Source organism: Balaenoptera borealis (genome assembly GCF_965194805.1).
Source record: "Balaenoptera borealis genome assembly, chromosome: 3".
NCBI classification, from domain to species: Eukaryota; Metazoa; Chordata; class Mammalia; order Artiodactyla; family Balaenopteridae; genus Balaenoptera; species Balaenoptera borealis.
In genome coordinates, this window is record NC_138866.1 from 28,840,901 (window position 1) to 28,853,710 (window position 12,810).

Below are 12,810 nucleotides of genomic sequence, written 5' to 3' on the forward strand. Positions count from 1 at the left end.
CTGGTCTAGATTGAGTTTTACTCTCACCTCTAACCTTACCCCACTACTCTATGACTAGTTCCAAGAAGAGCTAGCTAACCTCAAACTTACCTTCTGAAGTGTGTCACAAATATGCCAAATACTAGTTTAACTAAAGAACAGGGGAGTCCAAGAAAGTAGCCCTTATTTTCCAATTTCTACAGCAAAACCAGCTATGGGTAGGGAAAGGGATGCACCTCAATATTTTTTTAAAATGAAAAGGAAAAAAGACCTGTGCCGCCACATTTCTTTTGTTGAATGAGAGGTAGACCAAGAAGTATCACTCACCCATGATGCAGCTGTTTGTCTTTTCCAGCCAGTGTGTTGGTAATAAAAAAGTCACCTTTCCCTGTAATGCCTGTCTTTCTTGTGTCCCAGAATAACCTCTGTTACTAGGCCCAGCCAGTCCTCTGGAGGATGTGTAGAAGGTTAAAGTGGAAGGAAACTCACTGAAACCAGGCCTCTTGATTTAGCAGCAAGGCATTAATTAAGTGGCTCCAAGAGAGGAAGAATGACCTCTTCCAACTGAAACCATTTCTGAAACCACTTCCCTGTATTACATCGCCCTCCCCTCCATTGGTTCCCCCCACCATCCTGCTGGTGCTGTTTTTTATAATAGTCTGTTTTTGTTTTATTTAATTATTTATTTTTGGCTGAGTTGGATCTTTGTTGCTACAACGCAGGCTTTCTCTAGTTGCAGCAAGCAGGGGCTACTCTTCTTTGCGGTGCGCGGGCTTCTCGTTGCGGTGGCTTCTCTTGTTGCGGAGCACGGGCTCTAGGCGCATGGGCTTCAGTAGTTGTGGCTCGTGGGCTTAGTTGCTCTGCGGCATGTGGGATCTTCTTCCCGGACCAGGGCTCAGACCCGCGTCCGCTGCATTGGCAGGCGGATCCTTAACCACTGCACCACCAGCGAAGCCCAACAGTCTGGTTTTTATCTGGCATCAAGTATTTTGCATCACAGATTCCGGCTTGAGGAGGAGAGGCTCCTTGTTGGTCACTGCACCGAACAGGCCCACCTGCTCCATGCAGGTGTGAGACGAGCCTCACGGCTTGGCTTTGCATGTCCGCCTCGGGAGGAGGGCTCCAGCCTCTTGATGAAAGGAAGGAGCTTTTCTAGTTCTTTCATACTCACTCAGATAATGATGCAGTGGCTGCTCTTTCATCCCAAGTCCCTATACTGAGCCTTTCATTTATATTCCACTTTGTCGACGGTTTTCACAAACATCAAGCTGTTAACCGTACGCACAGACGGGATTTGAAGCTGGTTGCTATACTACCTAGAAGGGCGAGAGAGACTAGAGCAATGAACCACTGTTTGGACCCCAGATGAGACCTAGTTCTAGCAAAGAATGCTTCCCTGACACAACAGGAGTTAGTGTTCCCGTAGAAGATACACTTTGAGATCATTACACACCTCCCCACACAGATTTAAATGAAGTGAGAACCCTGGTAGCTTCCTTTAAAACACAGTGAACTGATCCTGTGTAACAAATTATAGAGGGAAGTTGTAAAGTGAAGGGTGTCCTTATCCAAATAGATGCTTCTTCTTGACAACTCAGCAGGCACGTGTGGTACGTCAGAGAAGCAAACACTGCTGGGACTACAGAGGGAGGCTGCCGCTGGTGCTCTACAGCTGGAGCAGCTTTGAAGAGGCCAGTGTCTCCGGAGAACTCCCTTTGCCGGCCAGACAGGGGAGACTGAGAGCCTGTCTTCCCTTCTCCCAGCCCTATGAGTTGTATCCTTGCTGCCAGATGGGCTGAGCGGGAGGCCAGACCCGGGAACAGCTGGCACAGCAGAAGCTGGAGTAGTACTCATTGCCGCAGAGCTGGGCCTGCAGGATCAAATCACAGTTGGCCAGCTCCGGCTGGTCGATGCACTCCCTGCCGGGGTCCCTCGGCGCGGTGGCCAGTGCTGCGAGACAGCGGGGGAGAGAGGGTGGTAAGAAAGCTCTGTGTAGGCTGAGAACTCTCACCTACCATTTCATTTCATTTCCCTGAAAGGAAAGTGCTGTCACTCTGTAACCTTGTGACACCTGTATGTACAGCTATGGGAGGGCTCACAGTTTCCACTGTCACTGGCCTCACTTCAGCACGCAGTGGTCCTCCCACTCTTTTGCAGCTTCTGCCCAGCGCACAGCCCATCACAGACTCCCAAATATTGACTGCCTGGACGATTAAACATCTCTGGAAGTTAACCAACCCCCTGCCCTGACCACTGAGACCTGAAGAGCTGGACGACACTGTTGCAGCCTCTGGATGGGGCAGAAGAGAGAGCAGGGTCAGCCCTAAGCACAATTTTGAGTCGGCAAAGGCTGTGTTTTCTCTTTCACTGCTGGTTTCCTCCTACCTCAAAAGTTTTGTGCCTTCAATAGCCCCAGCTTAGTCACTTAGTTCCCCATCTTTCCAATTTTTCCACTTCCCCCAGAGACAGCAAAGAGTATTAGGCAAGGTGACAGGAGGACAGGCTGTGAACTGTGGCACTGATACTACCTCGAGCACAAAGCGTTGGTTGCCTCCCCTCTGAATTTACTGGAAGCTTTGGTATCTTATAAATCCCTGTGAGAGTTTCATCCTGCTGCTTCATCTTAGCACTGAAGGGGCCTTTTCTTTCTGGAAGGGGCTCTTATGACTCAGCTTGGCTTAGGCCTGAGCAGCACCTCCCTAAAGTCACCTCATGGGGCTGGGGACGGCCTACTCCATGCCCTCTCCCCTGCTTCCTCCCAAAATACAACTAAAAGACCATACCTAACAAGTGGACGGCTGTATAAAGGCTTGGTTTATCGATAATACAAGAGTACGAACTACTTACATTTACATAAAGAGCAAGCCATCTATGCCTATTCTTAAAAATCATAACTTTGGTATCAACTTTATCTCAGCCATTGCAGCCCTTGGACCCATCACGGCCAGAGGTGAGGAGGTGCTGGGCTTGCTGGTGAAGCACGCTGGTTGCCTGGGCGCCATCCTGGCTCTGCCACTTCTAGCCGGGGGTCTCTGGGCAAATTAATGTTACTTAAGCTCTCTGTGTCTCAGTTTTCTTATCTGAAGTGGAGATAATAATAGCACCTGGGGCACACAGTAACCATGGCTAGAATGTAAGCATGTAACTGTTTTGCCCCATAGCATTCCCACTCACTTACAAAAGTGTGAGTGACCCCCCCTATGTTTTAACCCTACAATATTTTCTGTTTCTCACCCTAAACTTTTAGGCAAAAAGCTTGAGAGGTCTTCACAGTATCCCTTACACCAGAGTGTGACTAGCTCAAGGCCCCCCACCCTGATTCAAACACTGCAGTTCCAACGTGCCACCAAAGCACGAACAGGGCACAGTGAGACAGCCTCAACCAGTGAAATGCTACAAAAAGCTTAAATGGGTGACAGCAGATAACATGCAGCCTAATTGATGGAACGAACACTGTTAAAGGAGGGAGGGAGATAGCTTCTCTCACCCCCTCGCTGCCCACAAAAAAAAAAAGATTAGCGACGCTCATCTAACGGGGTGGGAGAATGGTAGCTGGACTGAGGCCACAGTGTCCTATCCAGGAAGGCAGTCACGTCACACCACATCAGGAGCCCCACCAAACTTCAGCATCAACCAAATTTCTGATTACAGTTTAGCTTCCCAGGTAGCCATGTCTATAGCTAATCACAAACATGCCCATCTGGATCCTCCTGACAGCTCTCCTTCTCACATAAATCTGCCTTCTGGCCTGTCTCAAGTCTCGTAAGTTTGGTAAATACACAGACAAAGATCTACTTGCTGGGCAGGACAGAGGTGAAAAGTGGCCCCTGCAGGACGGTGCTTTGGCCAAGGCAATGCCTTCACGCAGGCATGTACTCCGTCACTGAGTCTCTGAGCACCTGGTGATGCCAAGCATCGCGCTGGGCCCTGGGAGGTGCGTCCCAATCGCTGGCTTAAGGAGCTCACAGACTGGAAGCCCACTGTCAGTCCCGCTCACTAAGCAACATTTCTACCAGACTTCAACCTCTAGCCTGGCCAATTCCAGCCTCAGCCCCACAGACAGGAGGCAGCCAGGCCTGGCCGTCCAGGCTGACCAGCATGGAAAGGCCCTGGCAGTTCTCTCCCAGGGCTGTTTCAAGCCCCATGACAACTGGCCTGCTCCAAGTCACACTGCCAGGAACTGGCAAGGTGAGGCAGGATTTGGAGTTGAGTCCCTTGGACTGCAGAGCCTGCCCCCTCCGCATTCTGCAGCAGGCAGCCAGCTCTCAAGGACAAGCAGATGCCTGGGATAGGCCTTCCTTACCTGGCGGGACCACCTTCACCTCGGTGCTGCGGCTGACCGCCTGGCTTCCCCGGTAGGCGCTGCACGTGTAGGAGCCCTCGTCCCTGGCCCGCAGGTTGTGGATCAGCAGCGTGCCATCCGGGGACTGGTGGACACGGTGGCCGTCGGCCCGCACCGGCAGCCCGTTCCTGGAGGGGAGAGGACGCTGAGAGAGCTGTCCAGGCCCTCGTCTTCAGGCCCTGGGAAGCTGTGCCAGGCCTCCCGGGGCCAGGGGGAGGAGGTAATCCAAGGCCACTCCAGAGCCAACGACTCCCTCCTCGCAGCCCCTCACCTTAAGGAAGGGATGGGTCTGGAACCAAGGTGATAGACCAGCGACGCCGAAGCAAAATACCTCGGAAGTGAGGTGGACTCACACCAGCTGCCTTAAGTGACTGCAGATCTGCCCCTTGTCCCAGGACATCCCAGATCTGCCCCTTGTCCCAGGACATCCCAGATCTGCCCCTTGTCCCAGGACATCCCAGATCTGCCCCTTATCCCCACAGGTCTCTCACTCTCCCTCCTCGTCAACAGAGGTCCTCTAAGCAGCGGGATGAAGGAGAAGAGCACCCCTGCCTCCAGGGAGGTGGGGCAGGGTGCGGTTGGTAGGGGAGCCTTCCCTGAGGAGGACAGCTGGCCGAGGCCTGACCTGAGGGTGAGGAGGAGCAGCTGGCTGACAGGGAGGACACGGGGACTCGGGGGTTTGCAGGAAGGCCATGGCCAGAGCGAGGAGAGTGGGCGTGGGAGGAAGTGCGCACGGCTCTGGTCAGGAGTCTGGACCGGATCCTGGGGGTGAGCGAGGGGTGTGAGCTGAGCAGGACTGACAACACCACGTGTGCTTGGAAAGGATCACCAACCGCAGCGTGGGGCAGGGACAAGCCCGAGGGCAGAGGCCAGGTGAGTGGCTGCCGCAGGTGTGCACACAGGTTGACGAGGCAGACAGTAAAGCAAAGGGACCTGGGTGAGGGTCAGAGGTGGGAGGTGGGGGAGAAGAAGAGATCAAGGGTAGCAGGTTCCTAGCTTGGTTACTGGGCAGTGGTGGTGCGCCCCCACTGTGGGGAGATCCAGGGCAGGATGAGGGGTGAATGGTGAGGTTATTTTCCCCCATTTCGCATTTCGGGTGCTGTGAGACACCAGGAGGCATCAGATTTGAGGTCTGGACCCAGATAGTGTCTCAGCACTGATGGTTCTGGAAACTTCATGTCTACAGCGCTACCCAAGGTGAAGTTAGAGAAAAGCCGAGGACCGACGACCAAGGACAGACCTCAAGGTACACCAGCGTCTCAGGGAGAGGGATGCGATGAGCGGGCCAGGAAAACAGAAGCAGTAGCCGGAGAAGCAGGAAGGAGACTGCAGGTCATGTGGGACAAAGTCTGCTCAAGGACTGAGGAACAGGGAGGTACTGGTGACCTCGGTCAGGGCAGTGTCCCTGGCATGGGAGTGCGGGGGTGGAGGAGAGGTCCCGGGGCAAGGGCTGAGCTGCCAGCAGGGAGGTGAGCAGACCGAGACAATGTAAATAGCCGTGCATGAAGGAGACGCGATATAGGACCCCACTGCAGGGAAACACTGGGTCAGAGGAGGGTGTGTTTATGTTTGTTTGTTTTGAAGAGGGGTGTCCTGAGCATGTTTGCTGCTGGCAAGATCCAGGCCTGATAGGATAATCACAGCCACAGCTGATCAGGGCAGGGCCGGCTGAGAGCACCAGCTGAGAAGCCTGCAGAGGCTCCCACCACCTTCCCTGGCATCAAGGCCACAGAGAGGCAGCCGACCTCCGTGACCCTCACCGTTCCTGCCAGTGTGCGGGCCCATTCCCATCCCGGCATCGTCGCTCCAGTACTCACCCTTGAGGCTTGACCAAGAACATCCTTCCCTTCATCCATTCTCCCAGACAGGAGACAGCCTCACCCCACTGCGCACAGACGCACTTAGGGCAAACCTCTGGAGCCTGGGGGACACTGGGCCATCTCCTGCCTGGGAGTTTCTGGGGGGCTCAGATTACCCCAGGATCCCCAGAGCCTAGCCTAGTCCTGACATAGTGCAAGGAGGAAGTGGGCAAAAAACCGCTGAATGAATGAAAGACCAACAGATTTGGGGTAAAAGACCACTGAAGTCCTCAAAGCTGTGTGCAGCCCAGGGTTTCTCAATGCCAGTGGAGATTCTGTCACCCAGGAGACATTTGGCAACATCTGGAGACTTTTTATTGCCATGACTTGGGAGAGAGTGCCGCTGGCACCTGGCGGGTGGATGGCCTGGACGCTGCTAGGCGTCCTCCAGCGCACCCCAACAGACGAACGTGTCAGCCCAAAATCTCAATAGTGCCGAGGCTGAGAAACCCGGGGTAGCCCGACCAGCAGAAAAGAGCAGTCCCAGGGGGCTTCCGTGTGTCGGGATAAGGGCGCTGTGGCCCCTTCCCTGGCACCAGGCCGGGAGGCGGGAGTGGAAGAATGAGGGGTGGGGGCGGTGGTGACCGCAGCATCCTGCAGGAAGGTGGACCCCCTCTGTCTGGGCTGTACCACCTCAGGTACGAGGGCCCGAGGGCCAGGCCTGCCTGGAGCAGAGCCTTACCTGGACCATCTGATGTTCACGCTTTCGCCCGCCACCGCACACAGCAGCCTGGCCGTGTCACCTTCTGGCACCATCACCGTAGAGGGCAGCCCTGTGATTGTCAGCTCCCCTGGGCCCAAGGAGGGGGCACTGTCAGCCACCACGCCCATCCTGCCCCACCTGACCTCAGAGGCCACCAGCCACGCTCACCCTCCCGCTCGGGACTGCCGCCTTACCCAGAACTCTGAGCTGGACCCAGCGCTGGTCTCGGTCCTGCCCGTTGACTGCAACACAGGTATAGAAGCCTCCATCTTCCACAGCCACGCGGCTGATGACCAGGGAGCCGTCGGACTGCAGCTGGTGTCTGGGGGCCAAGCACAATTAGGCGTCCCCACCCCAAGGCGCCCGGCAGGGGGCGGGAGGGGCAGGATCTTCCCTCCCCTGGTGAGAGGCTGAGCTGCCCCTGCCATCAGTGGGATCTGACCAAGGGCCAGTCGGCCTCAGGCCCTCAGGCCCTCCAGCAGCTGGCACTCTCCTTTACTTAAAGACGCCTGACTTTAGAGCCTGGCAATAAACAAGTCAAGTTTTCTGATACAAAATAATTCTGGTTTGGGTTTCTGGTTTTTGCTACACTTGTTTACTAGGCTCAGTCCTGGTTCAGCCACTTAGGAGCTGTGTGGTGTTCAGCTTGTGCATGTCAAATTGGGGGTAAAATAGCACCCACCTATTGGGGCTCCTCTGCAGGTCATAAGGAGGAGAAAAGCCTCACCTCGGAACGGGCTCAATAAACGTGCGCCCTTGTGATTACAGCCAGAAGTGTGTCCGCCTTCGTTTCCTCGCTCAGCTGTCACCTCTGTTAGCGGGCCCTTACTTCTGTCCGCTAACCACACTCCGGAAGGGCCCAGAGACCCAAATGCGGTCTGCCCGAGGAGCCCGACGCCACAGCTCCAACCCTCAAGGGGCCCTGGGGTCCTGCTCAGGACCAGGGGGCACCTGCAACTCCCTCCCCCAGTGGGGGTGGGGCTGGAGGCCGGCCAGGAAGGAGGGGAAAGGAGCTGAACGAACCTGGGGGAAGAGAGGGGCTGCCCATCTCTCTGCCACTCGACGCTTGGCGGTGGGAAGCCCTCGGCACGACAGGTCAGCCGGATCCGCTGGCCTGGATGGGCGTCCACCACCCCAGGCTGGTGCCGGTCCAGACGCAGCCTGCAGAGCAGGCACCCCACGGCCGTGAGGGGGTCCCTGCCGCTGCCTCTCCCCAACTCCCACCCACGCCAGGGGACGGGACCTCCGCACAGCCTCGTGGGCCCCTTCTCCCTCCAGCCAGATTCTGCTTCCCAACATCACCCCTTTGTTCCAGTTGGGACATCTGGGACCAGGTCTAAAAGACACCTGTGGCTTATCTCACCTCCCCACGCAGAACCTCTGACTGTCCCCCGCCCGCCCTGTGCGTCTGCCTCCAGGTCCTTGACTTGGGCACCCCCAGCTCTCTGCATCCCCTCCGTAAACTGCCCTTCTTCAAGGCCTCCTCAGGCCCTCTAGCTGCCGGTGTCCTCCCCTCCCTCGGCTCCTGAGGCCTGGGCCAGGCACCGCTCCATTCCCCACGGCTCGGGGTGGTGGGCGGGGTCCCCTTTCTCCTCCAGAAGCTGAGCTCAGGGACCCGTGCTTCCCCAGCCCTCCCCTCACAGAGCCCTGAGCAGGGGCCAGCAAGCCTGCTCACAGCATACACTGGCCTGGGACCACCCACCCTCCCCGCCTCTCACTGAGACCTCCCCTAACCCCGGCCTCAGTGGGGCAGACCAAGAGCAGGACAGCACTGCACACTGTTACCTGCTTGTGGGCCGTGGGTGCGAGGAGGAGACGGCCCCCGGGCCCCCAGAACCGCCCCCTAGGCTGCGGTCCCGAGGACTGTGGCCTTGGGCTGGGTCCCTGGTCTGAGGGAAGTGCCTTGGTTCAGCCTCAGGAAGCACAGCCACGTCACCCCCTGTCAGGAGGCCAGGAGAAGCAAGGGGTGAGCGGTGGGGAGAAGGGGGTGGAAGGAAGGGTGGGCCATGGGGCCGGCGGGGGACCAATGGAGAAATGAGGGCCACGAGGGGCAACACATCCGCCCCAGCGCAGCTGGAGTGTGTGGTCCCTGCCACCAGGAGGCCCTGGCCCAAGGAAACACTAGTCCTCCAGTGCGGAGGCCCCCCGGCCCAGGCCCTCCCGGCCAGAACCCCACCCCGGGGCCCGTGAGGACCCACTGCGGGGGTGGGGTGGGGACAGAGACCTGTGATGCGAAGCTGGATCTTCTGAGAGTCACGGTCTGGCCTGGTGCTGCCACAGCTGTAGGTGCCAGTATCCTCTGCCCACAGGGGGCTGATGACCAGGGAGCCATCGGGCTGCAGCTGGTGCCTGAATGAAGAGAGGGCGCTTGAGCTCTGGGCTCCTGAGGCAACAATGAGCCTGGCTCCTACAAGAGGGGCCGTCGCCCCACACTCACCCGCCCGTCCCAGGAGATCAGAGGGGCTGTGCAGGCTGCACACACACCTGGCAGAGGAGATGGGCCGCCCGTCTTTCTGCCACCTGGCGTGGGGGTCCAGGGAGCTGTCATCTGGGCAGAAGAGCCGCACCAGCTGCCCCAGGGCCACCTGTACCAGGGAGGGCTCTGAGCCTGCCAGGGTGATCCTGGAAAGGTGGGAGGGAGGGTCTGCGTGAGTGCCGGGACCAGGGACTTCACCACACAGAAAGCTTGGTGCCCATCCCATTCTGGGCACCTGTGGGGCCAGAGGCTCCCAGGGGAAGCCAAGCTCCGGAAGCCCAAGGACTCAGGAATCCGCCCTCCCCCCCCCCCCCAATATCCCCAGGCATTACTACCTCAACCTGTTCCTGCAAGAGCACAGAATAGGCACAGAGCCCAGGGACGGAGAGGTTGGGAGAGAAGCAACACCAGGTTCACGTGGGGGGCTAAACACATGCCTGATCCCTTTGGAATTCAAAGTTTTATTTATTTTGTTTTTAATCTTCCCAAATCTCATTAATATGACACAGTCACAAGACTAACAACAAATGAGACCCACATTAAACCTATGAGATCACATCACCATTTTACAGGTCAAGAAACTGAGGCTTCGAGAATTTGGATGACTTGCCAAAGGTCATGAAGCTCATAAGCTTTTCCAACTAGACAGGCCCTGGGCTATACCAGCAAGATCTGCTGGAGAGTCCAGGCACCACCATCCACCGACTGCCTGACCCCCTGAGCAAGTCTCATGTCTCCAAAGCCTGAGCTTCCCCGTCTGTAGAATGATGGTAGCAAGGCCCTCCAGTCTGGGCTGTTTGGAAGATTCCAGGTTAGGGATGGAGGGAGGCCCAGCTGACCTCAGGGTTTTAGCTCCAAAAGGCTCAGCCCTTGGGCCTGGGTCCCTAATCCCCCATCCCACCTGGGGAAGGTGGGCCTCACCTGTAGGAGGAGCTGTGAGAAGGTGGCGCTGGTGGTCCTGCGTCTCCGCCCAGTACAGGGGCACTGGGCCCAAGCTCCTGGCCCTGGGGCCCCTCTCCAAAGGCCTGTCTGTGGTCCATGGCCCCCGGCCCAGGCTCTTGATCTCGCCACCACAGGCCACCGGAAGGCGAGGGCTTTCTCTGGACCACAGGCTCCGTCCCGTGCTGGCTGGCCTCCTGCTGGCCCCCAGGACCGCTGCCGCCACTGTCTCTATGGGTGCTTTGGCCAGAGGCCCCAGGGTCGTGTCGGCGGGGCTCATGTTGGGGTCCCCGGCAGCTGCTCACACACTCCTCCTCCGAGGCAAAGTTATTGGCGTTGCCATGGCAGCCACCATACCAGAAGCGGTTACACTGGCCCACGGAGGCGATGAAGTACCAGCGGGCGGCCCAGTCCATGCAGGAGCCATGGGCGCTGGGCAGTAGGCACCGCACGGGGTACACTGAGGGGGCAGGGAGGACGCAGGTCACCGGGACCCAGTAATGAAGCTGCAAACGCTGCCCAGGACGTAGGAGTGAGGCCCTTCCCAGGGTATGGAGCACATCTACACTGGGCCCCTGACCAGCCCTGGGGACAGTCTGTTCACTGCCCAGACCTGCGCTGGGCTGGGAACCCAGCAGCCTCCAGAATCATCCCCGTCCACCTCCACCCCCAGAACTAGAGCCGTCCAGAGGTCAGGGCCGTGAGCTCCCTGGACAGGCTCCCTCGTGCTCTTCCCCACCTGACCCAGGCCCCAAGGGCGCACACAGAGCAACCCCAGGGCCAAACCTTGCTGTGCTTAGCTCACAATGAGGACCCAGCCCTGAGCCCCCAAAGGCCTGTGAAGATGCCCAGTGAGGGGCCCACCCTTGTTCCCAGGACCCTTCACCAGCTCTGAACCTTCTCCAGCCCCCAGCCTGCCCATAATAATCGCCCTCCTCCCAGGCACAGCCTGCTCCCTCTCCGCATTCAGATGTGACCACGCTGGCCACTGCTTAAAGCCCATCCAGGTGCCCAGGCCCCTGCAGACTCAGCCCACCAGCCCACCTGGCTTCCAACGTCCCTGTGATGGTCCCTGGCGCTCCACCCATGCACCCCATGCTCCCGCCTCACAGCCCTCCCTCCAGGACTCATCCCAGGCAGGGTGGGGACACCCTGTCCATCCCAGCCCTGACGACCTTGTCTCTGGAGGGGGCGCTGAGCCCCGGGGGCAGCACAGCCTTCCCTCTCTGTGGAATCCACACCGACAACTACCCCAACTCCCACAAGCAACCAGGCGGCGACAAGTGCAAACTGTTGGACACGATAATAATCTGGCACTGTTCTCTGGCCTGGCACCTAGTAGGTGATCAATAAGTATTTGTGGAAGAAAAGAGCAATAACCAAGGCAGCAGGAAGGTTTTTGGCTCTGGGTGGGGTGGCGAGCACAGTGGGACCAGAGCCTACCCACCAGGAAGGACAGGAAGGGGCATCACTCACTGTAGCTGGGCTGGCCCACACAGCCTTCCCCAAGAGGGCCCAACGCGGAGGCCATGTTGTCATAGCAACAGCCGAACTGGGAGCCCCGGCACTCACTGGGCTCATTCTGCTGGGCCTGGGGAGGAAGGCCAAGGTTGGGAAGTTGGAAATAGGTCTGGCTCTTGGTGGGAACTCTAGGCTGCCAGGCGGAGGATGGCAGGAAGAGGGACAGAACCGTGAACACATGGAGCATAACCCCAGCCCTGGGGGCAGATCAGAGGCCAGGAGAATGTTGGCTGAACCCCTCAGTTCCAGCCCAGGCCTGTCGCTGAAGCCCTATGCCCTCCAGAGGATGGTTCAGGCCAGCAGGCTTCAGGGACCTCCTTTCTCCAAGGCTAAAGCTGCAAAAAGCCTGGGTCACAGTGGCATTGAGCAGGCTTGGGGGCTGGACTCCTGCCCCTCACGTGACCAGACACTTACTGTGGAAGCCACCTCTCTCGACCGTGGCCTGCTCCCGGGGTTGTCGCGTCCATAAGTGCTCGCACAGCCAGCCTGATGGGGCCCCTCAGCCACAGACACCCCGTCAGGGCAGCACCCGAACCTAAACAGACATCACACAGCTGTCCCCTCACCACCCAGCCCTGACCCCCACCCCTACCAGGGACCCTGAGCGTCCTGTATCCCAGGATCCAGGCTCTGAGGCTCCCTGAGCCAGGGGCTGACCGGGTGAAGATCTGCGTGGGAGACGGGTTGTCCCGCGTGCAGGGAGAACCATTTTGTGAACCCCAGTCTCTGCCATGTCCACGGACCGCTTAGAAGCTCCCAGTGAGGGCAACAGGAAAACAATAAGCAGAGCTGAACCCTTAATAATTGAGAGATCTTCAACTCACACAGCCCGCCACAAAACCGAGGAGGGGGAAATTCACCTGAACCTGCCCAAATACCAGGTTCCCAGGGAGTTTTTACAAAATGGCAGCAGTTGGGCGATGGGGCAGAAGAGGGTGTCAAAGGAGCCCACCACTTATTTCACCTCCACCAACCAGGAGTTGGGAAGGAA

At 57.9% G+C, this 12,810-nt stretch overlaps 1 protein-coding gene across 3 annotated transcripts in view; it reads right to left on the bottom strand.

The window, feature by feature from the left end:
* Positions 1-641: 641 nt before the first annotated feature.
* PAPLN (papilin, proteoglycan like sulfated glycoprotein) overlaps positions 642-12,810 on the bottom strand; it is a 35,720-nt gene continuing 23,551 nt past the window's right edge. For 2 of the 3 annotated variants that reach the window (XM_082383846.1, XM_082383845.1), the window contains exons 17-27: positions 12,234-12,354; positions 11,775-11,889; positions 10,281-10,758; positions 9,368-9,505; positions 9,108-9,232; positions 8,669-8,822; positions 7,907-8,044; positions 7,078-7,205; positions 6,863-6,971; positions 4,283-4,449; positions 642-1,929 (exon numbers count right to left, since the gene is read on the bottom strand). In XM_082383846.1, coding sequence (XP_082239972.1) covers positions 1,745-1,929; positions 4,283-4,449; positions 6,863-6,971; positions 7,078-7,205; positions 7,907-8,044; positions 8,669-8,822; positions 9,108-9,232; positions 9,368-9,505; positions 10,281-10,758; positions 11,775-11,889; positions 12,234-12,354 — 1,858 coding nt within the window. In that variant the 3' untranslated portion in view covers positions 642-1,744. The other variant, XM_082383844.1, reaches the window with a different exon arrangement.